The sequence below is a fragment of the Lonchura striata genome, chromosome 2 (genome assembly GCF_050655825.1).
Source record: "Lonchura striata isolate lonStrDom1 chromosome 2, ASM5065582v1, whole genome shotgun sequence".
Lineage (NCBI taxonomy): Eukaryota > Metazoa > Chordata > Aves > Passeriformes > Estrildidae > Lonchura > Lonchura striata.
This window is the reverse complement of record NC_140704.1, coordinates 119,425,175-119,450,882: the sequence shown is the minus strand read 5'-3', so window position 1 is coordinate 119,450,882 and position 25,708 is coordinate 119,425,175. Positions and strand designations below refer to the sequence as shown.

The window sequence follows — 25,708 nt, the reverse complement described above, 5'->3', positions numbered from 1 at the left end:
AAGGCTGACAGCTAAAGAGCAACTAGTAAGCTACAGAGCAGTGCACCTCTTTAAAAGGGGAGGGAGGGAGTGAAGGAAGGAAGGAAGGAGTGAAGGAAGGAGTGAAGGAAGGAAGGAGTGAAGGAAGGAGTGAAGGAGTGAAGGAGTGAAGGATGAAGGAGGGAAGGAAGGAAGGAAGGAAGGAAGGAAGGAAGGAAGGAAGGAAGGAAGGAAGGAAGGAAGGAAGGAAGGAAGGAAGGAAGGAAGGAAGGAAGGAAGGAAGGAAGGAAGGAAGGAAGAAAGGCAAAGGGGAGCAAAGTGAGGCAGAAGATGCTGTTGCATTCCCTGCTCCATCTGCTGGAGCAGCCCAGAACAGCTTGTACTGTTCACCCAGACAATTGGATTGCAGCAATCTTCTCCTGGCTTGTTACCTAACTACCTTTCTTCAAATAATTATTTGGTAGCAGTGAACTGCATCATTTTTGTAATCACATCTGAGATTTAATTTCTCCCTGTTAAGTGTTTTGAGCACCTGCAATTGCACATTTAAAAGTAACAGGATAATGTAGAAGCTTCTGTTTTGTTGTGAAATTATACAATACAACTCAATTCTAGAGTTTAATAAAAGAAAAAATTGCTTTAGGAAGGTGCAGTTTGCTGCACTGGATGAGTGGTAATAACACCTCATGGTTTATTTTGCAGCCATTTCCTTTTCCTGCTCAGGTTCCGGTATGAGTTCTCTTTTGTCTTCACTTTCATAATTGCTCTCTTTACAGCCTCTCTTCAGCAATACTTAGAAAAAGGTAACTTTCATAAATCTTGATATTCTCAATTGTTACTTTAATCATATGTTTAATAGTTCCCTTTTTTTTCCTCTTAAAATATTTTTATTAAAGGATGGTATATCTGATTGAGATTTAGTTTTTAATGCTTGCTATTAAAGAGACAATAGTGGCATTGTAAATCCCAGGTCTGATAGGAAGGTTACTGAACTTTCAACTGACATTCTTAAAAAACAGAAAGAAAATAAACTGATATGGTACAAGTAAATCAAGTTCATTATCTGATATATAATCACATTCAGAGGATACTCTGAGATAAATATGGGTATATTAATTTGGTCATTAGAGGAAATATCTGTCCTTACTATTATTTAAATGCTTAAGGCAATTGTCCTGAAACAGGATGCAAATAAACTCAGTTTCCAAGCCTGTCTAATTTTATAGCCTATCAGTGTTGGTTATCCTAATGTTAGGCATTGTCTGTGCCGAGTGCTTCACCATGAAAAAATGACAGGGTCAAATATATCACAATGATATCAGATTACAAAAAAGTTGAACCTCTACAGTCTACATAAAATTTACAGGGAAAAAAAGAAAAAAAAGAAAAAAAAAGATGATGGTGGTCATGATGGGGTTTTTTTAATTCATTTTTAATTTTTTTTAAGGAAACAGGACCATGCTATTTTCCTGGAGTCAAATGACTCACAAATTCTGCAGAAGGCAGAGTATAATGTAGGCAAAGTCTGCCCTCTGAACAACCATGATAGTTGTTAAAATAGAGCTGTGGAGTGATAGTGTAGCAACATGAATTTATTTTAGGTTGTATAGATCATTAAATAATTAAACTATGGCATTATTCTTTACAGCATTTTTAATTTCGCTCGTATTCTTTTAGATATTCTATTATAATTTAGGTATACAAGATTTCCACCTATTCCATTGACCCAGGAAAACTAGGGAAAAGGTGAATCCAGACTGGGATTTGTTGGAATTATATCTGGAATTACAGTCTCTCTGGGGAAGGTACTACATTTCTGGCATGATCACTTGGTAGCAGCAGCTGGTTTATGAGGGCAGGCTGGGCAATGTTGTGCCATGGTGTGTCAGGTCTGTTGTTGAGAGGGGACACGACAGCCAGTGTTCTCTTCCCTGTGCCTGGAGCATTGCTGATGCCTTTCAGTTTGCAGACATATGATGACTGTGCCAGGTCAACACTGATGCTGCACAAGGACCTGCAATGTCTGGACTATCCTCACAGTACAGGATCCTGTGTGCTGACAGCCATCATTCCTCTCTAAAAATAGATGTTTCTTGTGGCTGGTGAGGAGTAAAGTCTTATTTCCTGTTCTGTTTAACCTTTTCACTGATAGCAAAAAAGCCAGGTTTTCAGCTTGACCCTCAGATACATCTGAGGGCCAAATAAGTGATCTTACCCAGCATATCTCCATATCTTCATTAAAGATACTTGATGTAAATGCAAAGAAAAATACATAGGCACATGGAAGAAGTACTATATTGTGTATATAGAAGCAAGAAACAAATATTGACTCGCAAAGTTCGGTGGCTACTGTAGAGCACAACACACAAGTGCCACACAAGGAGGTTTACCAGTAGGTGGTGACATATAATTATTTATTAGCTATTTTCTGGCTGCAAAGGTTCTGAGCTACAAGCAGCTTCAGTGTGCAACTTCTTGTTTAAGCTTTCCTTTCATATTGCTCGACCTTTCTGAGATCTCTTTTACAAGCTTCACGGCTGCACAAGTGTTTCAGAGCTGCAATTGCATCTTCTGGCTGTAGCATGTCAGCCTGATCCTGTTCCATGAACTGCAGGGCTGCCTTCCCACTGCTGAGCAAAATGCTTGGTTTGTGTGGTTTCAGGGTTTTTCATCTGTTGGTGAAAGAAAATAAACCAGTTCTCACAACACATGAGAACACATGCATGAGAAAAAAAAAGTCAATCCTTTCTTTGTAGTGTATACCTCTTATTAACTTCCCATGAACAAACAAGTTCTAGAGTTGGCAGTGTGGAAATCTGCTATTTACTGCCAAATGTAACCAGTAGCCTATCCTGAGTCCATCACACCCTTCTGTGCATCAGTGCTCTGAAGTTATGAAGCCATCAGTAACCTTGGAAAAACATTATTCCCCTCAGCTTGGTCTATCTATTATTTTCTATTAATTTAAATACCACATGTGGATTGTGACTAATGAAAGCCCTATAGGTATAGCATATGAGACGAAGCTCAGGTTTAGGTAGTGAGCAGTTTTGGAGGAGCAGGAGCAAACAAGCCTAAAGGCTTCTCTTAGGCTTCAGGAATCACCACAGAAGTGAGCTGTTTATGGGAAGGGTATTGGCTCCATGGAGGCCACAGCTCACCTTCGCCTGCTGGAGCAGAGGTGACAGATAAGAGTGCTCCTGGCAGCCTCTGCCCACAGCCAGTGGGTGTATCTGGGTGAAAAGTGTTGTGGTGCCCTTTGGGGAGAGTGGTGCAATCTAACCGTGCATCAGTCTCGCCACAGCTCCCGGCCCTGAAGACACGAGCAGACCTTGTGTGGACACGCTGCCCTCGGAGCTGCTGTGGGCAGCCAGGCTGGCTGGAAGCGGCCGCTAAATGCGCTGTACTGGGTGAAAAGTCAGCACGCTCTTGCCTGCATCCACGTGCTCTGGAGCTGCTCTTTCTGAGCTGGTTCTAGCTCAGTGCTCATTAGGGCTTGACCAAACGTCCTATTACAGTTCTTAAATGGTTTTGTGTTTTCTAACTACTGTTTGATACATTGCTGAGGTCTTGAAGAACACCCATTCTCAAACCTGCAGTGACAAAGGCTTACACATCCAAACATATGCAGTGCTTCACTCCTGATGCTGTCACTGGCCTGAGTTGAGTCTTGAGCCCAAGTCATGTCAGTTTTTCACATTAATATTCTTCTTACCATTTACACAAGGCGTTTTCTTCACTGAGCCAAGTCAGCATGTTTTTTCTGACTGCATCAATAATTCTTGTGGGTCATCCCCTTGGGCTGGAGCAAGACAGCCAAGCTCATACACAGTACACAAAGGGTTGCAGAAAATGTACTATCTGTCAAACAGTGTGACCACATGGTGCTTTTAATCCCTGCTGTACAGACTGGCGGCAACTGCCTGAGCTCTGTCTGTAGGAAATAATGTATTTGTCAGAAGAACACCAAAATACCACACCCAGAACATCAGAGGACTCTACCGGTGCTGCTGAAAAATCAGGAAAGCCTAATGCCCACTAATATAAATGGAAGGAGATTCACACTTACCACCTGCTAAATTTGGTGATGTATCTGTGACAGACAAGACTCCTGCTTGCCTTTATCACAAAGACATAATTCACAGCCTGCAGTCTGTTTTAATACAGGCTAGTGTGGGGACTGTAGATTGGCCTATTTAAGACTTTTCTGAGAGAAAAAGCAATTATTTCAGGTAAGTTGCCAAACAGCTTTTGTGCTCTGCCTACACCTTGTTATACTTTTAAAACTATGATATATGTACAAAGCAGAAAGTGAAAAAGGGTGGGCAGCTTTAGAGAAGTTACTGCTGCTGTTTTCTGGCAGCAGGATGCCATTTATAAATGATGTTATTATCATCACTTTACAGCACAACAAGCCAAAGCACAGAGGGAAGAGGCAACTGTGATGGCAGCTCTACATAGTGCTACACAAGATATGGTAAGGAGACACAGGCAACTGTTGCTGGCTAGATGTTGTTCCTGGATGTTGGACACAAAACTGACAGTAACTTCTGACTTTCTTTTTCAATGTTGTTTCAACAACGCATGCAAAAAGAATTAGACACCAATATAATAAAATTATTATTCTTGTTTAGGATGAAGTAGTCATGGGATGAAATCAAAGATTACACTCATAACTGAATTTTTCAATAACGCATATAGACAGGAAATGGGAAAGCAAGGTTTTTAAAAGCAATTATATAATATCAAGCTAAATTCAGCTGATGAAAAAGAACTTTGTATAGAAAAATAAATGAAACACCTGTGCTTAAATGAAAACGGGATAGAGGACTGGAGCTGACCTGCAAAAGGAGTTATTTTCAGATTAAGTGAGGGCAAACCTTGATGCTGCAAATAAGGTTAATTTCTTCAGTATAGTAACTTAAAAATTGACTCAAATGTAATGGCATGTGCACAGTTACCTCATTCCTCACTGCCTGCCCTGGTTTGAAGACAGAACAATATTTTCACCTGCCAGATTTGAGTGTCAATGCCTTCAGTGCAGTGTTTAATTGCAACAAGAAGATGTCCAAATCTTTACTGTTTGATCACACAGCTGTAGGGACACCAACAAAAGCTGGTACAAAAGTGAGTCTGAAAAGCCCTTCAGTTTCTCTCTTAGAAACATATTAGGCCTTGGATGACTAATGAAACACCACTATACCTGAGCTGCCTCCTTGATGGCTTGATGCCAGGTCTAGGAGAAAGCCAAAGTTTGAATTCTTGTAAGTCAACAACAGAAAGGAGAAAATGTTTAGTGGGAAAATAAATGGTGGTCCAAGGACAATGAAAATAACCCCAAACCAGTGTAGTTGTCTAGATCTAGTTTCATTTTCTTCTATGATTCACTCTATGATTCTGTGAAAGCCCATTTTTACCCTTTCTTCCAGACAAATGTTGCTAGAGGAAGTAAGTCCACCTCCGCAGCCATCCCTTTGCCCAGCTGCTGAACCCTGCTGTTCCCTCTTGCAGTGGCACACCAGAGCCAGGGCAGCCCACAAGGAGGAGGGCGAGGGGAACAGGCTGGCAGCTGAAGGGCAGCACGGGCAGCAGCCACCAGTTAGCGCAGCCTGAGTCTCCTGGACACCGGTCAGTAAGCATTTCATATATTGCTAAATTTGAACTATAAACTGCAATTGGTAAATCTGCAGGATTAACCAAAATACCCTGGCTAACCTTCAAATTATCAACTATTACAGCTGTTTGGTTACTTTGGAACGGCTACTGCTACGTGACATTAACTCAAGGCCAGATCTGCAACTGTCTGCATCAATCCAGCGAAGCTTTCTGCAGAAAGGTGACAGAGCAGAGAGGGAACAAGAAATGGTTAATCAATAGCTTGCTAGGTTGACTTGGTGCCATTAGATACAGTAGTGTACCCACTATATATAAATTGTGACTTGTCTTCTGTTTCATTCTCAGTCACTTCTCCTGCCATCCTGGTTGTTACCCATTTTCCACTTGGAAGCCTTTGGGCATTACCAGAAATGTTCCTAGCATCCTGGATCTGGGGAATGGCAGTAATACTTTGTTGTGTGTTTTGGTTTCTTCTAGGGAGGAGGAGAAGGTAAGGAGTCTTTCTGTAAAAGCATCTCAGTGTACCTGGCCTTTATTTGTGTCAAATATCCTGTGTACATCACTAAGAGAGCTATAGTCAGACGTATGCAGGACAGCACAGACAATGCTGTAGTTTGGTCTTTTGAGAGATTTATGTTCCAATTGGATTTTTGTGTATGAACTTTGCAATAATAGTGTAGTGATGCCTAGAGGTAGCCGTCGGTATAAATCTATGCATAAGAGAGATAATTAAAATATGAATATGTATGTCCTGATTTCCTAAACTTCTGAGCTGTAATTTCTCCTGTATTGTAATCACAGCAAATACCTACTTATATGTAATTATCATTTAATATCTACTTACAAACATTTTTATATTATATCTAGTAACACAATTTAATATAAGTAATATTTATGTACGAAGCATATTCCTTAAAAGCTTTTATCCTACTGACACATTCACATAGGGAGCAAGTAATAACCTTAACTCTTCTTATTTTTTTAATTTCAGCAGTCATTTTCTAGTTTTATTTTAAAAAGTTTAATTTTAAAAAAGGTGAAAATAATTAACTTCATTTACTGTAAAAGCTGAAATATTATATGAAAGTTATTTCAGCAGTCATAATGCCCTTATACAGGAAAGCTGTTTCTACTCAAAAAAGAAAATAATTTAAACATATGCTTCACTTTAACTATCTGCTTAATTTATAGCATTGACGACACATTGTCTGAAACACTAGCTCTTATGCTTACTGAAGATCATAGCAAATTCCCATATTTTTAGAAAGATCTGGTCCATTAATGGGATATGCCAATAATAATCTTTCTATACTAAAAAGTTTCTTTGCTTGGTATTCAAATGAAGATGTGGATAAAATTGCCCAAAAATTGTCTTAGACAATATCAGTGTGATGGATTATTTATTAATGTGACAATTTCATAGCTGTGTGTTAGCTATTGGCAATAATTTTATATTTGTACAGGTGATAAATATATATCTGATACAGGGGAAAAAAAGATGACATAATCAAACTGTTTTATTATGTGTTTTATTATGTCTATTAATAGTTAAAGTTGTTCTTTCTTACATAGCTTAGGTCTTAAAGGGGAGAAATTATTTGTAAATAAACTACTCATTTGGGATTTTTTTTCTTCTTTTTTTAATTTACATTACACAAAGTCTCACAGTATTTTACATATCTGATAGTCCTGGAGATCTTTATACATGATTTTAAACTGAGCTTTTGTTTTGTGTTTTGCAGGCAGCAAGGTGAGCCACCACTTGAAAATGGATTCCTTCCATACCTAGGCTGTGCCTTGAAGTTTGGTGCCAACCCCCTTGAATTCCTTAAAGAAAAGCAGAAGAAGCATGGCCACATCTTCACTTGCCATGTAGCAGGGAAATACATTCATTTCCTCACTGACCCTTTTTCATACCATGCATTGATGCGCCAGGGAAAACACTTGGACTGGAAAAAGTTCCACTTTGCTACTTCTGCCAAGGTATTCCTGGTTTTAATATTTAACATACAAAGTATCTGCTGACATACCCAGTTAATCCCTGTAACCAAAATTATGCATTTGAAATAGAATTTGTTTCACATTTCTGCACTTTTACTGTTTAAAATATTGTGGTTTTTTTTCCTCTTCCTAAATGGAAATTTGCAGTGATTTAGATTGTTCTAAGACTATGCATTATTCTAAGACTGTACATTACTTTATTATTTTATTATCCTTCCCTCTAGTAAGCTTTGAAGTTATACTTTGGCTTTTGTTTCTGTTAGACTTTATCATCCAGGTAAAGACAGGCCTTACTTATCATGCATATAATTTATTTTGTGACAGGCTTTTGGGCATGGTAGCATTGACCCAGCAGAGGGAAACACCACTGAAAATTTTCATCAGACTTTCATTAGAACCCTTCAAGGCAATGCCCTGGATGCTCTCATTGAAGCAATGATGGAAAACCTACAGTATGTCATGCTGCAGTCAAGGGCACCTAAGCTTCAGTCCAATACCTGGGTGACAGAAGGACTTTATACATTCTGTTGCCAAGTGATGTTCGAGTCTGGATTTTTAACACTTTTCGGTAAAGAATTTAATTCAAATAATGACAAAAACCTATCATCAAAGCAGGAAACTGAAAGAGCTCATATCCTAAATGCTCTTGAAAACTTCAAGGAATTTGATAAGATTTTCCCAGCCCTCGTGGCAGGGCTGCCTATCCACCTCTTCAAGAGCGCCCACAGCGCACGCGAGAAGCTGGGGGAGGCACTCCTGCACAAGAACCTCCTGAAAAGGGACAACCTCTCTGAGCTTGTCACCCTCCGCATGTTCCTGAACGACACCCTGTCAACCTTTGATGACATGGAAAAAGCCAAGACACACGTGGCAGTGCTCTGGGCCTCTCAAGCAAACACCATTCCTGCCACTTTTTGGACCTTGTTCTATCTTCTTAAGTAAGTCCCAATGGTTGTTGTTCCCAAACAAGCAAAATATTTATCTTTCAGATACCAAGTCATTAGTACGGGTCAACTCCACTCTTTGATACCTCATCAGTGATAAAAAGCTTACTGTTTGCAACAGAAGTGCTATGTTGTTCAGGGCTTCCACAGAAAAGCCCTTCACCCACCTGAGAACCAGTAGTGGTAGCACAGAGCAATTCTTTAGAAGCATTTTTTTTTCTGTTAAGAAACAGCACTCCATGGCAATGCTACACTTTGTCAAGAAAGCTTTGGAGTAAATCTATATGATATGACATTAAAAGTGCTAGTTGCAATCAAAACATTAATTGTATTAAAGTCTACAAATAAAACTAGATGGACATTTTTAGACCATCTCACTAGAGCAGGTAAAATGAGGTTTAACTTCATTATTGTTTTCACAGACACTTAATAGAAAAAAATTTATATGTTGATAGATCCCACTGAAGCTCTACTGTAGATTGCATCTGTTGAGCTTGCTACTTGTGAGACAAGGGCACAGCTCAGATAATACTATCAAATGTCCATTTTAGAGTGGGCCTTTCTGGATTTTCTGCTTCAGCATAACTAATTCTGAAGTATGTGTCTAAATTCCTAATACTTTTACTTATCGTATCTGCTTGCCAATGCTATTTTTTGAAGTTATTTAGTACTTTTTGATCCAAGAATTCCTCTGCTTTAGATTTGCTGGACTTGGAGTCTTTTAACACCCTGATTGTGCCTTCATCAAGACACTATTGCACCCTCTTTTATTGTGTCTATATATTTCACCAAAGTTCATATATTCCATGTCTGAGAGAAAGGCTAAATGGTGAAGGATACTATGTGGGCTCTTAATATTAGGAAGATTCTTTTCAGCTAGACAGAATATTGTCACATCAGCCAAAATAAAGGATGTTATCAAACTGATCTAAAATCCTGTTCCTAAACCTGCCTGCAGTTGGGTTATTTTCTAATCTACAACTGGCTGGGGTTTTTCTTATTTTTGGCATTGTTTTTTAGTGATGGTACTGTTTATTACCTGATTTGAGCGCATCAGTTCTGTCCCACTTGTCATTGCAGACAAAATCAAATACTTGAGATTCCTTTCTTTTTCTTTTTTCTTTGAAGTTATCATACATTTGCCAAGATATGAAAAAATGGAACTGCAGCATTTTGCTGCAACATTTTTATTTTAGAAGGTTGTACTTGTTGCCAACAAAATAAATTTTAGTCAGGAAGAAAGTTAATAGCAAAACCATTTCTTAAAGAATTTTTAAATTTATGTTATACCTTTGCTCTTTTGATCTTAGGAGTCCAGAAGCAATGAGAGCTGCTACCAAAGAAGTGCAAAGTGTTTTGGAAACTGATGAAGAGAGTATCAGCTTAGATGGCAAACATATTTCCTTGAACCGGAAACAACTGGATAATATGCCAATACTAGGTATTACTATTTTGTGCAGGATTATTTTATGCAGAAATCACACTACAAATTCCATGGTCTTCTATTTATTACCATATGAATGCTTGCTATAGAATTCCTATGGAATTAGCAAAGAAACTGTAGAACAGGAAACTGTATGTTCCTTAGCAACAGTCAACACAACCAGGCTTCCCAATGTCCCAGGTGGTACTGAGACCACCAAAATTCACATGAACAGCACTTTTTCATGGGTAATGGCATGTCTCAATAATCCTCCACAGCTGCATAACTTAGACCCATGGATAATTCTGAACACTATTTTGTTTAGTTATGTCTTTAAATCAAATAAGAAAATGTTGCCAAAACTTAAATCCCTATTCTTATCACGTGAAGCGATGTTTTCTAATACCATTACTTCTATTTCCTCTCAATAATATTCAGATCATAAGCACATTTTTCAGAAGTTACAGAGAGTTTTGATGATGCTGCTTTTTAACTACTGTTACTTAAAAAAAATCAGCTAATATTGAAACAAAAAATTACCATATTACTTTTCTTTTGAGTATGGGCTTCTATACAGGACCTCTTAAAACTTCAGAAAATTCTGCTCACTGCACTTTTTCTTTTTCTTGTTATGTTTTCAGTTTTCACTGTTTGGTCTTTATCTCAGAGTGAAAATATGTCTCACTTTTGAACATTCTGTTTCATTAACTATAAGCATTTTTTGTGGGAAAAGCAGATTAGGCTCTCAGTGGTATCTGCAGAAGGGATAGAAATGCTAAAAAGACATGAGAAATACTTTCTTAGGCATTTAGAAAGTTAATATTAAAATATTTCTTCTAATAAATTCAGGGTTTGATAATGGCTCTGAAACATGACCTGCCCCCAGTATGTGAATACATTTTTTAACATGGCAATCATTCCTTGTCCTCTCCCAACAGACAGCATCATCAAGGAGGCGATGAGACTCTCCAGTGCATCCATGACTTTCCGAGTGGCCAAGGAAGATTTCACTTTGCACTTGGAGAACGACTTTTACAACATTCGCAAAGATGACATTGTAGCTCTTTATCCTCAGCTGCTTCATTTCGATCCAGAAATCTATGCTGATCCCTTGGTAAGTATTTTTTCCAAATTGCATTAAACTTGGTGCTCTGGCAAAAGTTAACAGGTCTTTAGATAAAGCACTTATTGGGGTGCCCCATGGCTGGCTTTCTGTTGTACCCCAGACAGTCCAATCTTACACCTGAAAATAAGATACACCTGATAATAAGAAACAAAAAAAAATAATAAAGGCAGTGCAAGCACTATCTGCAAAACATGTTTTAGTGTAACAAAAAGGTGCACTACCAGCCTCAGACAGCCTTCTACTTACTGCCTTCCGCAGTGAGGGAAGATCACCATGACGAGGGTCTTTGAAAAAGGATAAGGCTAAAAGTTTCCCAAAGCCACAGAATTAGAATTCCAGTTCTCCTTCTGCTGCACGGACAAGAACGCAGGTTACAATCTTTATTTTTAGAGGTTGGGAAAGAAAAGGAGCGTTATCAGCAAAGAACCTGGGATCCTTTCCCACATAACAGAACTTGTCCGAAGCTACTCTTTCTAAAACAACACCGTGGGGGCTGGTGGTACTGTACGACACTTCTTGCTGGAGCAATAAGCCTGCATTTTGTGTCTTAGCAGCTTTATCTGGTTTCTGGAGATAATCCAAATATCAAGGAACACTTTTGTGTGTTTAATTGCAGACATTCAAATACGATCGCTTCCTGAACGAGAAGGGAGAGGAGAAGACCGACTTCTTCCGGAATGGTCAGAAGCTGAAGTATTACTACATGCCTTTTGGGACAGGCATAGCAAAGTGCCCAGGCAGGTTATTTGCTGTCCATGAAATTAAACAATTTTTGGCTCTGATTTTTTCATATTTTGAGATAGAGCTTGTGGACAGTAATGTGAAGTGTCCCTCTCTAGATCAATCCCGTGCAGGACTGGGTATTTTGCAGCCATCCAATGACATTGATTTCAGGTACAGGATGAAATGCTTATGAATATATGTTTTGTATTATGCAAATACATTATGTACTAGCAGTACATAAATACACTGTATATACTAACAGTACTAAATACACTGTATAACATATGCTTTATATACATTTTATGTATATATGCAAATGAAATGCTTCAAGTCATGGGGGAAAATCTATATGAATATGCTAATTCACCATTTAATGAAAAATGTGCACCAGTGTGGCACCAGCATGCAGTGGGTATAATGCTCTCTTTTGATGCAAATGTCTCACTTTTTACCAACCATTTTGAAAGACAAGATTTTCAATTGTGTGTATACAGCAGCCAGGTTTTTTTCTGTCAGCAAATATTTTCCCACAGGTGGAATTTCATGAGCTAATTCATAATAATTCCAAAATTGTACTACAGTTGAAACATATTATTTTCTAAAATTGAAATTTTTTTGGGGGAGAGTGGGGCTGGGCCTCCTCACAGGTGAAATAAAATTTTTGTTATATAAAGGCAGATTCACAGTGGGGATGGGAGAGTTTCCTGGGGAATTACATTTATGGTTTTATGAAAAACTAGAAGAAGACTTGAAAAAAACCTACAGAAATATTCACGTTCAAGTGAAACTGCAAAACTTGTATTATATTCTTTGTAAGATACTTATTTTTAGAAAGTGCTAACTGTGTTAAAATAAATTATATTGGCTGAACTAAATGCATCTCTAGACTGTTGTTTTAACATCTTAACATTATTAAAGGTTTATACACTCATCCAAAGCCACCCAAACCTGTTTTAAATTAGCCAGCTCAAACACCAATATGGTGATAAATAAATATCTATCACATATTCACCCACCAGTGGTTCTGGCTGCATTTAACCTCATTTCCTAAACTCCATAATTTCATAAGCCTCCTTAGGTCTTCCTAGTCTAATTCCATTAAAGTTACCGTGTAGTAGTATGCCCACACATTTTATTTTCAGTGGTAGCATGTCCATAAGAACAATTGTCTCAGGGTTAATATAATTTGGACAGCATCCCTGTCCTTTTCTGCTGCAAGTGACAGATGTATGTGTGTCACAAAAGTCCATTTTTTAATTAAATTTCTTTGGTCTGAAAGAGAGAGCTTTCTCATCATTTGCTGATGAAAAGAACAAATGGATTTAAAACATTGTTTTTATCCTGCTTTTTTCCGAGATCTTATGATCTGACCTTTTTCCCTAAACTCAAAAGCAAGCCTCATGAAAGAAGATGAGATACAGAACTATTTGATATTTTCAATTTCACATTCTGGCAAGATACCCAGCCTAGATGATAGAACTCTTCCTAAAAAAGGAATGTTTGACTGAGTTCTAGAATTACTTTAAATTATCTCTTCTTTTTTTTTCTCACTATCCACCATGCTAAATATTCAAAGGTTAATAAGATTATGCAGCATGTGCAAAACACTTTATTTTGTGTACAACACACATTTATTACCCGTGTGTTGTCTTCGTAATTTTATTTAATCTTTTCACATTTTCAAAGGACAACAGAGAACACTGATTTCTTGCACCATGTGTAATATTAAACAATTATGTATAATGCAAGGGGGGGTTGAATTATCACTTTGGTTCTCTTGATAAGGGTAGTATCCAGTACAGCTTGTTTTCACACTTCTGTCAATTATATTTTGTATGATTTATATAAATTATAACATATTCAATGTCAGCTAATTCGGAGAGTGGATGCAAGCTTGACATGCATCCTGGCACATGTTTTTATAATTAGAGTATCTGCTCCTTCTTTCTTAAATAAATCCTACTTGAAACAGCAGTTTTTGAGGGCAGCAAGGCTATGCAATATTTTAAGAAAAATACACTTCCTTGATGAAAAGGAAATCAACATGGAATTACAATAACAGAAAAAAGATAAGACAACTGCTAAACTAATCTGGTTGCTTCAAAAATTAAGCCTCTTTTACATCCCATTGTCCCCTTCAAACTGACTGCTCCAGATTTTTCTGGCTATGGTTTAATGGGCTCTTATGAGTTCCTTTGCTCAATGAGAAATTTAAGTATTCAGTAGCTCCTCAAGCTGATCTGACTTTCAGCTTCCCAAGTGTGGGAGAATAGTGGAAAATCGGTGAGGAAGACTGTGAACATAGACAAATGGCTTGCAAGCTGAGGTGTAAAAAAACACATACATCATACCAGTCATTGTTTAGCCTCATGTGCTGAACAGCACCTGTGTTCAGATAACATAGTCCTGTGATAGATTTAGAGGTATCCTGCTGAGCGTGGATGAGATTCCTGTCCTGCTGTGGGAGCAATCAAACAGCAGTAAACTACACCTGCGTGAATCCCTGATATAGAGGGGGAAAAGAGATTTGGTGATCCCCTAGCACTCACAGAGCTCCATGGTGCCTGCATCCCTGCCTGTGTGCCTCTGCCTGGGTGCTGCTTTGAGGATAGCCCCACTGGCATCATGATTTAAACCCAGCCAGCAACCAAGCATCGAAAGCCAGTCACTCACTCCCCCAGCAGTAGGATCAGGGAGATAATCAGAAGAGTAAAAGCTAGAAAACTCATGGGTTTGTTTCAGTAAAACCAAATTTTCTCTCCATTTCATCCATGGTGTTGTGGTTGTTCCTGTGTCCTGCCTGAGCTGGCTCACACACCAAGGAATACCAACAATAGAGAACTCAGGGGAAGGTAAAAACATTTGAGGATCACCCCACAGATTAAAGTCCAGTTCTGAACAGTGTGGAGAAAATACTGACTAAAGTGCAGAATCACCACAAACCGGTGGAAACCAGCACTGTCAGCAGACAGGGCCCTGCAAGGGTGGCTCAAGTGCTCCTGCCCAAACTCCAGTGGCACCATGGTCCTCAGCACTCAGCCTGGGCCAGTCCTCTCTTGCTGGGGTAGCAGCTCTCCAAGGATGACTGGATCACCTAACCTGTGTATTGATATGCAGCGTATAGAAGAAAGGCAACCAGCCCTTTCTGCTCAGTTCTGGACTCCTGTAGCCTGAGGATGATAAAGCATGTCTTCAGGGGACTTTTTCCTTGACTTTGTGTTATGCAGATGAAAAGACCCCAGTATAAGCCCAAAAGTATGCTTCCATTTTGTGACAAAAGACATGCAAATGAACAGTTTGAATCATTTGGATATAGATTTCCTTTTTTGTTTTTTGATATATATTGGGCTATATACAAGTATTTATATTTACTGCTGTAGATGCTCATTTTCTAACCTCAGTTAAACCCCTGTTAATGAGGTTGCACAGATGCAAGTGAGGGGAGAAAATAAAGTACAAGGTCTGTGGCACTATGCCTCAGCTAATGTAATCAAACACTTCAGCAATCAATACTCATCTGGCTTGCCAGGGTCACAAACACCACAAGGTTAGATCAGGACAATTCTTTCTACTGCCTCTCCTAAAAGCAGAACTTTATTAAGATAGGAAAACAAAGAAAAATAATACCAAAACCATAAGAGCAATTAGAAATATATTTGGTATATCCAGGCTTTCAGCAAGCAAGCAGCCTCTACTGTGGACTGTGTATTTCACAATATATGCTCACTATTTAAAACGCATGAAGAGGTATGGGCAGAAGAGAAACAACAGTCTCAGCCTCCAGGTGGACACCCTAACCATTAGGATAGCTCAAGCATTTCTCTCAGGGAATTTGTAGCGTGTTTTCTCCAAAAAAACCCACAAAGTAACAGACTCAACAGGATGACTCCCTAATAGTCCCCTTACAGACAAAGTGCTCTCTTAGTTGAGAGGAGTTTCAATTTCAATTTGGGATTGCAGTCCCTGAGGAAATTAGTGAGTTCAGTCTCTCCCACACCCCCAGGGGACAACTCTAAATTTGTGGTTGTCCTATATAGGTTAAGAGTGAGGGATAACTCCTGAGGGACACATAAGCATAACATAGATTAGGCACACCAGGGAGATTAAATGTTCAGATTTCTTTGGACCCAGATGAACTGGACATTGGGCTAGTCAGATGCCTCTGAACAGTGATTTGGGGATTAGGAACAAGGCAGAGCCAGCTGAGTGAGACCATGTGGCTCATAATCCAGCAGGAGGCGAGTAAACAGATTGAATCTAGGCAATGAAAATGTTCTAGATGTTAATGTTTAAATGTTCTAAATGTTTTCGGGCTAAAAAAAATTCTTTACTGATCATGGAGATCTTGGAAGTGACATGGTGACTTTACTAATGAAATATGACAACATTTCAGAAAACAAGACAGTTTTACAATTCTGAATCCATGCTGGCCACAGCTGTTGTAACAGAGCTGAGTTCAGGCAGCCACTCCTCAACATGTCAATAGTGGTTTTGAGCATAGATTTTTAAACCCTTCTTCATTTTTTTTTTATCTTACTGTAGGAATATCAGGATAAACTGGTATCTATATTATGAGACCTCTTATGCAAGTTTCTGATGAAGTAAAGGAGAAAGCAAAAAGAGGAAAGATAATGAGATATTTTTTCTGAAAGCATGAAATACATTTTCGATATAACTATTGCTTGGCTGATGATAGCATGCTTCAAGTCGTTCATCATCTTGGTCTAAGCAGAGAGCTGTGGTACCATAAATAGGTATTTGCCATTTATGAACTGCAGAGTGCTATGTCTGAATGTTTAACAGGCTGAAGACTGGACCATGATCTTCTGATCTGCTCCTGCTCATTGCAGGGGATTGGACTAGATGATCCCTTCCAACTCAAAGTATTCTATGATTCTATGATTCTATTATCTCCTCTCATTTACACCACCAGGTCCACACAGTTAAGGAACATACAGAGGAGGCCTGACCATAATTCTATTTAGCTGCATAAAGGGGTTTTGGTTTAAAACAGTGATTGCCTCCTAATAACCTTAGAATTAAATAATAAAAAGGTTACATACTATTAACAGGCATGCTATCAGTGTAAATACCCAGCTTGCTAACTCTTGTTTACTTTAATTTGTTTTCTGCCAAGACAGACAACTCTGTGGGACACATGTCAAATCAGATGATCTTCAGTGACCCCATGAGTCATGAAGGGAGAGAGAGGTCACTTCAGAACAATTCACTACAGAGACATAGATTTTTCAAATGAAAAGGTTATTTTACTTTAATCACCTATAAATAATAAATATCCTGTGGGTTCCAATTATCTTTTTAAAGATAACGGTAATTTCTAAAATTTGTCTCATTAGATAGCAGGATCCCATAGAAATTTTGAAAGATTAAAACACCTTGGCTGGCTGAATCTCTCTTGTTATGAGAACTCTTTAGCGCGACTGGCCATGTAATTATTTCTTGGTAACATTCATGTAACAGTTGGTTGGGAATGGATTGAAAAAGGCCCCCAATAACTGCAGACTTGAGACATAAAAACACCCACAGGCAGAACATTAAATACCCTAAACCAGAAGAAGTCAAGGTAAAAGTCACATCACCCTTGGTGAAATGATCTCCCCTTTACACAGGGCAAGAACAAGCAGAGCTTCCTTTGGATGCTTAGGATTTGTGCAAGACTCCTAAGGAGCAGACTTGCTCTCAGAGGTTCTTAGCAGGTTTCAAAAAACCAGCTGGTTTTCTGTTGGGTTCTGGAGGGCTTTGGGAGGCCTCCCTCTTTGTGTTAGCTGCAGGTAAGTACTCTGTGCAGAGTGCTGGCTGGTGGGAGCACAGGGTCAGTCCCCACTCTCTGCCCCGGGAGGTGCCTGTGGCTCTGCCAGCTGTGCTGGGGCCAGACTCGCCTCTCACTGGGTTTGTAGAGAGAGCAGAGCCAGACCCCACCTTATCTCAGCCCCTGCTCCATATGGATACCTGGACTCTAAAGGTAAGCCAGATCCTGCAAGGGAATTGGAGGCAGATACGAACATTTTGTGCCTGCAAAAAGCTCTGTTCCCCTGCTGCCATGAGCAAGGAGCAGAAGCATTGGCTCAAGGGTTGGCTCAGCAGGTGAGAGGGGAGCTGGGTCTTGACGACCTGCAGTGACCTCAGCTCTGCTCTGCTTTAATGATAATCACTCCTTAGGCTGAGGGAAAGACTTCTCTTCTTTATGAAACATTTCGTCTTGACTGCTCTATCCAAGTAAGCAAAACCTTAGAAAGGCAAATAGTTAAGGTGGCACTTTCTAAAAATACATCCTCCACATCGAACAGACAATTTTATGGCTATTTTATTTCTTCGATGTAAGAACTTAGAACAAGGAATAATATTCTTATGAGAATTAAAATCTGATGTTAAAACCAACAGGGAGAGCCATTAATGATGCAATTACACGAGTTGTGTTCACTGTGCCTCATACTCTTGGTACATTACCTTCTTACATGTACTACTTAGACACAGCAAACTTGACTAAACAGACCAAAACTACTGTTGTCCATTCAAGTTCTATGTCTGCATTTAGAAAAGATTCTCTAGTGTCTGTACAGAGATTATAGTCAGACAACTGTCCCTAAAATCTATTGATTTAATAGTCCTGTGAATTTACAGAAACCATAGCCAGAGAATAGGGGTGTTGGATGCAGATCTAAGACATACACCACACTGCAGAGGTATCTGTAGATGAGGTTCTTAGTGAAGGCGCTGCAGTGCCAGAAGAGAGATGCCTGGCTGCAATTCAGAAGACCTCAGCTTCCTGCTGAAGTTCCTGGCACAGGCAGAGCAGAGGTGAGAGATGTAGGCCAGCACCATCTTACCCCATTAATGATTTCTAAAGTGGTAGCAAAAATTACTTGCTTATTTGTCAGCCTTCACTGCTAAGAATACTTATACAATCATTATTTATTACTACTATTATTTCCACACAGATAAGGACTTGATATAAGAATTGTACAAACACAGAGCAAAACCACCATGCTTCTCCCAGGGATGTCACAATCTAAGGGAAAGACAAGGTGAAACCTGCCATCTAGAAGAGGGCAAGGAATGAATGAGGCAGCATTGCCAGAACAGCCAGTGGTCTGAAGAGACCAAGAGGTTGGTTAAGGTCAAGTATATCACAGAGCATCTTGATCTGGTCAGATCTAAAACACTAGAACTAGATAGTTAATACCAGGTGACAGAGACATGAGGATTAAGGTACAAAGCTCCTTGGAAGAAAAAAAGTTTATATTTGGTACTATAAGGAATGCAGGATAAGGTAGCAATGGAGGAGGGATGACAGCACAGATAAATGCCCTTTGTGGCAAAAATACCAATGGATGTAGCAGGAGAGGAGAGGAGAGCCCTGGAAAATTATTGCAGTGCAAGGAGAAAACACTGAGGTGTATGTTTTGTTAGGAGAATGGCTATGGGAGGCTATATCTTATCAGCAGTTATGCAGAAGGCAAGACAACATTTGAAGGAGTACATGGACAGTGACAGAGATTGCTGATGGGTGACCAAGGGTGAGTGAGGATGGGATACTGATTTTGAATCTTGAGCCTGACTAAAGACATTGTGAAGCACCATCACTTGAGTGAAGCACGTATAGATTCAGTTGATGAGGAGCCAGAACAGCGCTTAAAAACAGCACTCCACAGTGTGATTTTTTAATGTGCATTCTGCAAGCTGTGAAGCAAGGAACAGAGCATGAATAGCACAGAAATAAGCTTGCATTAGGTAACAATGTTTGGGGAGGAACAAAAGGTTAAGGGAGGGCATGACAGGGTGGCTCTGAGGAGATACAATAGGATGAAGTCAGAAAATGAGGAGAAGAGGTCTGCAAGATCATGGTCCTGTGGAAATTGTGAATCTCAATTTCTAGAGTAGACCTCAGACAGACCCTATTCCAAAAAGTTGCTCTGTAAATAAAATACAACAGGCTGAATCCACATGCACGTACTATGCAAATATTTGCCACCACTCTGATCAAAGTTATTAGATGATAATGTCCAGCCTTGAAACTGGCCTTGAACAGCGTTTATTAAGGTGTTCCACTACTACAGCTATTGCTAAAGATCAGTACATCAAAGTGTTCCATCAATCAGCCTTGAACCTTGTGCAGAGGACTGCCACTGAAGCCACACAGAGTATAATGTATCTGGAGCCTGACAAATAAGACACACGTGCAGCCATCACCAGCACCATAGAACTACTATTACAATTTATGTATTGTCAAAAATATGCTGGATAACAAGAGGTAGCTAAAGAAATACAGGATTTTACTGCTTCTTATGCCTATCTGGGGAATAATTATAATATTTTTGAGGCAAGCTTTTTTTCATAACCTAAAAGCCTTTCTTTCTAGTTCCTAATTTCAGTGTAATTGAGATTTTTGTAATGAGTATGTGGTAAGAATACAAGAATGAATAAGAGTCAGTTCACAGGTTATGAAATATGAGTTAAGTTTCAAAACTCATACAGCCAGTGGAGATCTGGCCAGCACATACAGGCAGCTGAACACCAGCAGTTGCCAAAGTATGTGGTGTTACTTTAGGGTAAACCAAATAAATTTCTAAATTTACATGATGGCACTCACAAGGGGTTTGACTCATTTGTCCCCACACAGGAAGTAGAGACATTTGAAATATCCTGTAGTAACCTCTGTATCTCTAGCCTCCCTTCATCCATACATAAATACAGTCCCAAAAATCAGGTGTCTAGTTTGTTGACCTCATAGTGTCTTCAGAAACTGAAAAGCTCCAGGAATCTGAATGTGGGATAGCTGCCTGATCAAGCCCTAAACCCCTACTGAACAGAATGGGAGCTGCGCATTTTGCTCACACATAAAAGTGCACAACTACATTTAAGTGCCCTAATCTCTGAACTGAATCACATTCTCAGAGTTTTGAGGACCATCAAAGAAATGCAAGCTCTGAATTCAGTTTTGGTCATCAGCTTTCAAGAGCAAGCTTTTATTTCAACAGGAACAATAGCTATTGAGCATGTAAATAATAAAACTGCCCTGGAGATTTCTGCTCTTGATTACACTCTGAAAGGAGGTTCTGGAGAGATAGATTTTTTGGTTCATGTAATTTTTGCATAAACCTGGCAAGTCAAGTTTGCACCGATCTGGAAAATACTTTGGCCAACAGCTCCTGAGAGAAAAATGCAAATTGTAGTCACTCAAACCAACTATTCAGGGTTCATATTTCCTGAAATACAAATTTCAATTGGAAATAAGAAAATTAATTATTTCCTTTCGTTGTATTCTGTTGACACATTCCTGGTTCTCTTCCCAATTAAAAAAGCTTTAATTTCAAAATTACTTCAAGTTAGAAGATTAAAAGATGGAAAACATATGATTTTATTTGATTTGATCTATACTGGCTGTCACAATGTTTTGGTTTGCTGAAAACTGTGACACATTTGACTTAGGTCAAATCTTCTAAATGGCTATCACCCAATTCTTTCTGGAATTAATTATTTTCATAACTTTCTTAGTCACTAAAACTTATTTTCAATCTTACTGATGGAATTGTTAATTTTCTCCTACCAGGCACTCATGTATTGAAATGTATGAAGAACTCAGAATGTTTACTTTTGAAAACATCTACCAACCAATTCTTTGGAGTTCTTACACAGTAAATGTTCCCCAAGATACTTAGCACTGCTTTGCTTCCTGTCTTGTCAATATCAGAAGGAATTTAATCTAAGACTTTCACCACAGGAAAGGAAATCATTGTGTACTGCTCTTGAAATTCTCCTTTATAACATTTAGAAAAAGGAAAGAAACTTTGTGTATTTCTATTAACTTGAATGAACAGATATATCCAAGCAGATTCCAAAAATGATTTTTTATCTATTGCTGTATGCACAAATACAAATCCATCCAACTAGAGAGATGTTTCTGTCTGCTGGCATTAAATTTTAGTATGCAACTACCACAGCCATAAGGCACAAAGCAGTTGGTGAGATGCATGTTGCACAAACCATTTACAATAAATATTCAGGTGCAGTGCTGCATCTCAGTTTTCTACTTTAAAATATAACAGAAAAGACTAATTCCCAGATTCCTAATCACAAATCAAAGTCACTGACTGCTATCTTATAATACTACATTTTTGATTTTCTATTTCTGTTGATAAGCTTCTACACATTTACATTTTTTGCTGCCTGAGAATTTTATTAATTTACCTGCTTATACAGAAAGTAAAAGAAAGCAGTTTCTACTAACAGAAGGTAAAAAAATCCTGTCTTGTTCAGGTCATAGATGCATATCAAATCTACTTCCATTGTTACTTCCCCCTGCCTCCCCCACTCCCCCCTAAACTCAGAAAGAAATTGCATTCATTAATCATATAATTCAAAGAAATAATTCTAAAGAAAGCAGAATAAAACTGGAAAATTCTTGGTAAGAATTCTTCCCTAAGTCTCACTAGTATAGAATAAAAAATGAAGTCATATTAAAAAAGTTCATAAAGTCATGATTCTAAGAGCAAAGATTATGTTTTAGTCTTTGTGGCCACTCTCTTTCTTAATGCCTATTCCCAACATTTGTGAAATAAAGGGGAAAATCCTTCTTCAAAGAGTTGGCACAGTGGTGACAGTGATCCCAACAGGCCCACACACCTTTATCTTTCCATTTGACATGTGCATCACATCTCTCTTTTTCCTCTGACTCATAGAATAGTTCGGGTTGGAAAGGACCTTGGAAGGTTGTCTAGTCCAGACCCCCTCTGCAATGAGCAGGGGCATTTTTACCTACATCAGAGCCCAGTCCAACCTGACCTTGAATGTTTCCAAGAATGGGGCATCTACCACTTCTATGGGCATCCAGTTCTGGTGTCTCACCACCCAGATCATAAAAAAATTTCTCCATCTCTAGTGTCCTCTTTTAGTTTAAAAACTTCACCCCTTGTTCTATTGCAACAGGTCCTGCTAAAAAGTCTGTCCCCATCTTTCTTGCAGGCCCCCTTTAAGTTCTGAAAAACTGCAAGGAGGTTTCCTGAAACCTCATCTTCTCCAGGCTGAACAACACCAACTCCCTTAGGCTGCCTTCATAGGTGAGGCACTTTACTTTTTTGTGGCCCTTCTTTGGACTCACTTCTCATTCCTGTGCTGAGGGCCCCAGAGCTGGACACAGCACTTCAGGTGAGGTCTCATGAGAGCAGAGTGGAGACGAAGAATCCCCTCTTCTTTTGATGCAGCCCAGGACATGTTTGGGCTTCTGGGTTGTGAATGCACATTGCTGGATCATGCCCACCTTTTCATCCACCAGCACCCCTCAAGGCCTTCCCCACAGAGCTGCCCCCAGTGCCTTCATTCCCCAGCCTGTGCTGATACCAGGGGTTGCCCTGACACAGTTGTGGGACCCTGCACTTGGCCTTGTTTAACCTTTGATGCAGTGCTCAGAGGAAGGTCATAACTCACTTGCTGCTCAAGATTTGCTTTATTTTGTTTGCCTTTTAACTTCCTTCTCTATAAAACCCATTATATCACAGGATGAGAACAAATTCCTGCTGACTTCTACAGCAATTCCATCTGTTCTTCTTTAGAACACAGTGGAACAAGAAAAAATAAAAGAAAAACAATAGAAAGGAGAAGTTCTCTCAGGTTGCACTATCTGCAGTTTTTAGCATGTCACGGGTTGACAGATCAGCTGCAATGATGGCTAAAACCACACTACTGGGGTAAAACTGAGACATATTACTGCCAAAGTCCCTTGAAATTAAGTTAAACATACCTTTTTTGACTAATTGGACAATTAACAAAAGATAATCAACGTCTTTGATATGAAAAAATTAGCTTAGCTATGGGGAGAAAAAAGGAAAAAAAAAAAGAAACAAGAATCCATTAGTGATGTTTGAATGAAAAGTGACAATTTTTTGTTACTGAGTTGAGGAAGAGTTGTTTTCATCTTTTTCATTATGTTTCTTCCAAATAATTTCTTAAATATAGAAAAAAATATTGTTCTCAGAAAGAAGATGAATCCTTGGAATATAAACTAATATGATCAGCTACCCAAGCATGTCATTACTCAAGTAGAAGCATTAGCTGTAGAAGACCAAATAAAATGGATGAGGTGCAACATAATAGATGAGATCCTGACAGTACAGAATGAAACTTTGTTGTCAGAAGATTCCCTAAGTTTCAGTGACAGGTGTTAAGAGGCAAGAATAGAAAAAAAAGGAATGACATTGATGAGAGATGGGCAGCCATCTTAATGGGAAGTATAGACTGAAAGCTCTGTGGGTGCTAAGATAGTTGGAGTAAGAAAGCAATGTCTTTCGTTGCCACTCACATCTGTTGAAGCTTTTCTAGGAGAAATACCTGATATGAATTATAATCTATTCCTCCCTCAGAATATGAAGATTAAGAGAGGAGAAAGAACCTCCCCCTAATCATTTCCCAGGACCATAATAGTATAGTTATGGGGGTTTTTAACTCTGTGTTGCAGGAATAAAATACCCTTATAACTTGTCCTGTGAACAAGCTTTCCATAACAATGCTACAGAATCTCAGTGCTCAGTGAATAGATTACAAAAATCCATATTATTGACTATCACATTGTTACTCTACAGGAAAGAGACCGATTTTTTCATCTAAGAGTATCATGGAATCATAGAAAGGTTTAGGTTGGAAGAGAGCTTAAAAATAATCTAGATTCCAAATCACCTGCCCTGGGCAGGGACACCTTCCATAAGTTCCCATCCAACCTGGCCTTGACTACTTCCAGGAATGGTGCATCCACAACTTCTCTAGGCAGCCTGTTCCTGTGCCTCATCTCTCTCACAGAGAATTCTCTAATTTCTTCTAACTTTTTCTAATATCGAATTTAAACCTACCTTCCATTTGAAGCCATTCCCCACATCCTGTCACTACATGCTCTTATAATGAGTCCCTCTCCATCATTCCTGAAGGCTCCCTGGAAGGCTGTAATTAGGTCACCAAAAGCCTTCTCTTTTCCAGGCTTAACAATCCCAGTTCTCTGTGCCTTTCCTCATAGGAGACACACTCTATCCCTCTGATCATCTTCTTAGCAAATCTATTAGCACAATGTATCTTTCTTAATAATAAAGACATCTCACTATTCGAAAGGCACTTAATAAGTGGTTACTGTGCTTGTACAAAGCCAGCAGCACTCTCTGAGCTTGGACAGGCTACTGTTCTAAGAAAACTCATAAAATTAAACGCATGTTTGCTGGTGGCCTTGACTATGAGTAAAGGCCATTTGGAAATCACTGACTTCAGGTCAGCTCTACCTTCTCTGCTTGCGCAGTCAGTTGGGTAATAACACCCAGAGAGCCAACGAAGGCAAACAGACCTCGCCAGGTTGACATGTTCTGATCCTGGATATCATCAAAGCAATAGGAGCTAGAGTTGATGGGAACAATAACACAGTCATGATTTTTTATTGTTTCAAAGTTTTACTACAAAGTTTTCTTACTTTATAATAAGGTATTAATTTATTTAAAATTAAATAAAATTTAATTTAATTAAATTAATAAATTTTTATTATTTATTTATATAGGCTATATATATTTATCTTATAAATAAATGTATTTCTCTTCAGGGCCTGAAGATTGCAACTACAACCAGGCAGCCACTATTTTTTCAGAACTGCAGTCATGCTAAGAGACATGAAGCCAGCCACAAAAAACCTAGGATGAAAACATTGAACATAAAGTTCATTATTCTCATGGCATTCTCAGTAGGAATTGCATAGGAGGGCAGATTTTAAAGAGACTTTCCATACATGCACAAAATAATGTTTAGATGAGTAAATAAATGAAAACCTCTGTGTGGAAGAGGTCAGTGCAGGTTAGAGAAGAATCATGAATAATCAAAATCCTCCAAAATCCTAAGATTCTAGTTTTCTCA

The 25,708-nt window shown here is 38.9% G+C and overlaps 1 protein-coding gene across 6 annotated transcripts; it reads left to right on the top strand.

Annotated features, from left to right (window-relative positions):
* Positions 1-677: 677 nt before the first annotated feature.
* On the top strand, positions 678-12,687 carry CYP7A1 (cytochrome P450 family 7 subfamily A member 1). 6 transcript variants are annotated; one of them, XM_085573848.1, is made up of 10 exons: positions 678-782; positions 4,386-4,456; positions 5,409-5,607; positions 5,718-5,815; positions 5,941-6,085; positions 7,338-7,578; positions 7,921-8,534; positions 9,851-9,981; positions 10,902-11,077; positions 11,706-12,687. In XM_085573848.1, the coding sequence occupies exons 5-10, from the start codon at positions 6,006-6,008 to the stop codon at positions 12,003-12,005; spliced, it is 1,542 nt and encodes a 513-aa protein (XP_085429974.1). In that variant the 5' UTR covers positions 678-782; positions 4,386-4,456; positions 5,409-5,607; positions 5,718-5,815; positions 5,941-6,005; the 3' UTR covers positions 12,006-12,687. The 6 variants fall into 6 exon arrangements, with proteins under 6 accessions (XP_085429974.1, XP_085429973.1, XP_085429971.1 ...); XM_085573847.1 differs by having other exon boundaries at positions 683-782; positions 5,718-5,844; XM_085573845.1 differs by having other exon boundaries at positions 684-782; positions 5,491-5,607.
* Positions 12,688-25,708: the final 13,021 nt, after the last annotated feature.